This window comes from Rhinopithecus bieti, unplaced genomic scaffold (assembly GCF_001698545.2).
Source record: "Rhinopithecus bieti isolate Rb0 unplaced genomic scaffold, ASM169854v2 scaffold_11933, whole genome shotgun sequence".
NCBI lineage: Eukaryota > Metazoa > Chordata > Mammalia > Primates > Cercopithecidae > Rhinopithecus > Rhinopithecus bieti.
In genome coordinates, this window is record NW_016806995.1 from 1,376,544 (window position 1) to 1,380,273 (window position 3,730).

The following is a 3,730-nucleotide window of genomic DNA, read 5'->3' on the forward strand; positions in this document are numbered from 1 at the left end:
TTTTTTGAGATGGGGTCTCACTCTGTCACCTAGGATAGAGTGTAGTGGCATGATCGCAGCTCACTGTAGCCTCCACCTCCCAGGCTCAAGTGACTCTACCACCTCAGCCTCCTGAGTAGCTAGGACCACAGGCGCATGCCACCACACCAGGCTAATTTTTTGTGTTTTTTAGAGACACGGTCTTACTGTGTTGCCCAGGCTGTTCTCAAACCACTGAGCTCAAGTGATCCGCCACCTTGGCCTCTCAAAGTGTTGGGATTACAGGCGTGAGCCATTGCTCCCAGCCAAGAGACCTTGTCTCTTAAAGAAAGAAAGAAAAAAAACGTGTGAATGCTCAAAGTATGGTTATACACCATTGTAAAGTCGAAAAAAAATCAAGTCAAACTTATAAGCCAGGGACCAGTTGTACCTACACAAATAGGAACATATAGGAACATACAAAGGGACTCACTGACACACTGCTTATGTCAGCTAAAACCTAGTATACAATTCAATGTTATAAAACTGGCTAAATGTATTTTTCTAAAGTTCTTAAAATGTAACACCACGTGACTCCTAGAAAAACACGTAGAAATATACTGATGAGATGACCTCCAAAATTTATCAAGTGAACAAAATACAAAATAATTTCATTTTAAAAAACTTTAGAAAATACCCAAGACATTGTATTAAGTAGTTCCTTTAAGAGAAAGTAATAGTGGAAGCCATTTACTTTCCACTTTCTGAACTCTCTGAACAGTCTTACAGCTCCTAAGAAGAATTAAAAAAAAACAGAAATCTTGCCACAAAAATGGAATAGTCAGCTGGGCGTGGTGGCTCACACCTGTAATCCCAACACTTTGGGAGGCCGAGGTGGGTGGATCACCTGAGGTCAGGAGTTCAAGACCAGCCTGACCAAACACGAAGAAACGTCTCTACTAAAATACAAAATTAGCTGGGCATGGTGGCACATGCCTGTAATCCCAGCTACTCAGGAGGCTGAGGCAGGAGAATCGCTTGAACCTGGGAGGCAGAGGTTGTGGTGAGCTGAGATTATGCCATTGCACTTCAGCCTGGGCAACAAGAGTGAAATTCTGTCTCAAAAAAAAAAAAAAAAAAAAAGGAATAGTCAGCGGCCAGGTGTGGTAGCTCATGCCTGTAATCCTAGCACTTTGGGAGGCTGAGGCAGGAGGATCGTTTAAGCCCTGGAGTTCAAGACCAGCCTGGGTAACATGGTGAAACCCTCTCTCTACAAAAAAATACAAAATTAGCCAGGTGTGGTGGCTCACGCCTGTGGTCCCGGCTACTCAGGAGGCTAACGTGGGAGGATTGCTTGAGCCTGGGAGGTTGAGGCCACAGTGAGCTGAGATCGAGTCAGTGCATTCCAGCCTGGCAGATGTGAGACAGAGCTAGACCCTGTCTCAAAAGAAAAAAAAGCAATAGTCATACATCAGCTAATGACAGGGATGCATTCTGAGAAGTGTGTTAGGCAATTTCACTGCTATCCGTACACCATAGGGCGTCTTTACACAAACCCAAATGGGATAACCTACTACTACACACCTAGGCTATATGGTGTAGCTTATTGCTCCTGGTCTACAAACCTGTGCAGCACATTACTGTACTGAATACTGTAGGCAGTTGTAACACAATGGTAGGCATTTGTGTATCTAAACATAGAAAAGATGTAGTAAAATTGGTGGGAGCAAGCCCCACAAAATCTTGCCATAAACTGGTCCCAAAATTGGCCATAAACAAAATCTCTGCAGCACTGTGATATGTCCCTAATGGCCCTAACACACAAGCTGGAAGGTTGTGAGTTTACCGGAATGAGGGCAAGGAACACCTGGTCTGCCCAGGGTGGAAAACCGCTTAAAGGCATTCTTTTTTTTTTTTTGAGATGGAGTCTCGCTCTGTCGCCCAGGCTGGAGTGCAGTGGCGCGATCTCTACTCACTGCAAGCTCCGCCTCCCAGGTTCACACCATTCTCCTGCCTCAGCCTCCCATGTAGCTGGGACTACAGGCGCCTGCCACCGCACCCAGCTAATTTTATATTTTAAGTAGGGACGGCGTTTTACCGTGTTAGTCAGGATGGTCTCGATCTCCTGACCTTGTGATCCGCCCGTCTCGGCCTCCCAAAGTGCTGGGATTACAGGTGTGAGCCACCGCGCCCGGCCAAAGGCATTCTTAAGCCACAAACAATAGCATGAGCGATCTGTGTCTTCAAGGAGTGCTCCTGCTGCAGTTAACTAGCCCAATCTATTCATTTAATTTGGTCCATCCCTTCATCTCCCATAAGGGATACTTTTAGTTAATTTAGTATCTGTAGAACAATGCTAATGACTGGTTTGCTGTTAATAAATATGTGGGTAAATCGATGTTCAGGGCTCCCAGCTCTGAAGGCTGTGAGACCCCTGAATTCCCACTTCACNTTCTTGCCAGACTTCTGCAGCAGCTCATTGGTCTTTGAAAAGTGTCTACATCCAAAGAACCCTCTATACACTGACAAAGGGGAAGGATGAGCCGTCTGTAGTACATGGTGCCGCTTCTGAAAAAGATCAAGAATAAAAGGTGGCAGATTTGGAACTTCAAAAAAAATTCTTTTTTTTGAGACGGAGTCTTGCTCTGTCCCCAGGCTGGAGTGCAGTGGCGTGATCTGGGCTCACTGCAATCTCTGCCTCCCAGGTTCAAGCTATTCTCCTGCCTCAGCCTCCCAAGTAGCTGGGACTACAGGCACACGCCACCACACCCAGCTAATTTTGTATTTTAGTAGAGATGGGGTTTCACCAGATTGGCCAGGATGGTCTCGATCTCTTGACCTCGTGATCCGCTCGCCTTGGCCTCCTAAAAGCGCTGGGATTACATGCATGAGCCAACGCGCCCGGCCGGGATTTTTTTTTTTTTTTTTTTAAAGAAAGGAAGGACTGTGGCTGTTGCACTTTAAGACCCTGTGCAATTGCCCTTTGCCCTTTAAATTCTCTCCCTTCCAAAGTGGAGCATTCAGCATTTGCATTAGAACATTAGTCCATTTGTTGAGCAACTCCCTACCTTTGCTAGGCTCTGAGATGCAAAGAGGACCACCCTCTGCCTTCAAATTCGCAATTATCTATGAAATTTTCAAGTGCCCCTATCATACAGCCAGCAATTTCCACTGCTAAGACTGTATTTGCTAAAGGACACCATGATGCATACACACACACAGATAAACTCAACTTATTAATACAATGGATGGCGTTAACATCTTGGAAAATGCATCCTAAGTAGAAAATATCCTAAGTTGAAGATATATTTATGACATATAATCTGCTGAACATCATAGCTCAACCTACCCTACCTTAAACATGCTCAGAACACCTACATTAGCCTATAGTTGGGCAAAACAAAGCTTCTTTAACAATGAAGTGTTTAGTACCTCATGTAACTCATTGAACACTGTGCTGACAGTGAAAAATAGAATGGGGCCAGTCATGGTGGCTCACACCTATAATCCCAGTGCCAAGGTAGGAGGACTGCATGGGGCCAGTTTACAACCAACTGAGGCAACATAGCGAGACCCCATCTCTACAAAAAAATTAAAAAGTTAGCCAAGTGTGATGGCACACACCTGTAGTTCTAGCTACACAGGAGACTGAGGTGGGAGGATCACTTGAGCCCAGGAGTTTGAGGCTGCAAAGAGCTATAATCGTGCCACTGCACTCCAACCTGGGTGACAGAGCAAGAGTAAGATCTTTTTTTTTTTTTTTTTTTTTTTT

The 3,730-nt window shown here is 45.0% G+C and overlaps 1 protein-coding gene across 1 annotated transcript in view; it reads right to left on the reverse strand.

Moving 5' to 3' along the window:
* The window catches only part of UNG (uracil DNA glycosylase), a 37,707-nt gene that overhangs the window by 14,896 nt on the left and 19,081 nt on the right, over nt 1-3,730 (reverse strand). The window contains exon 7 of the mRNA XM_017879759.1: nt 2,391-2,526. Coding sequence (XP_017735248.1) covers nt 2,391-2,526 — 136 coding nt within the window. The remainder of the gene's footprint in view (nt 1-2,390; nt 2,527-3,730) is intronic.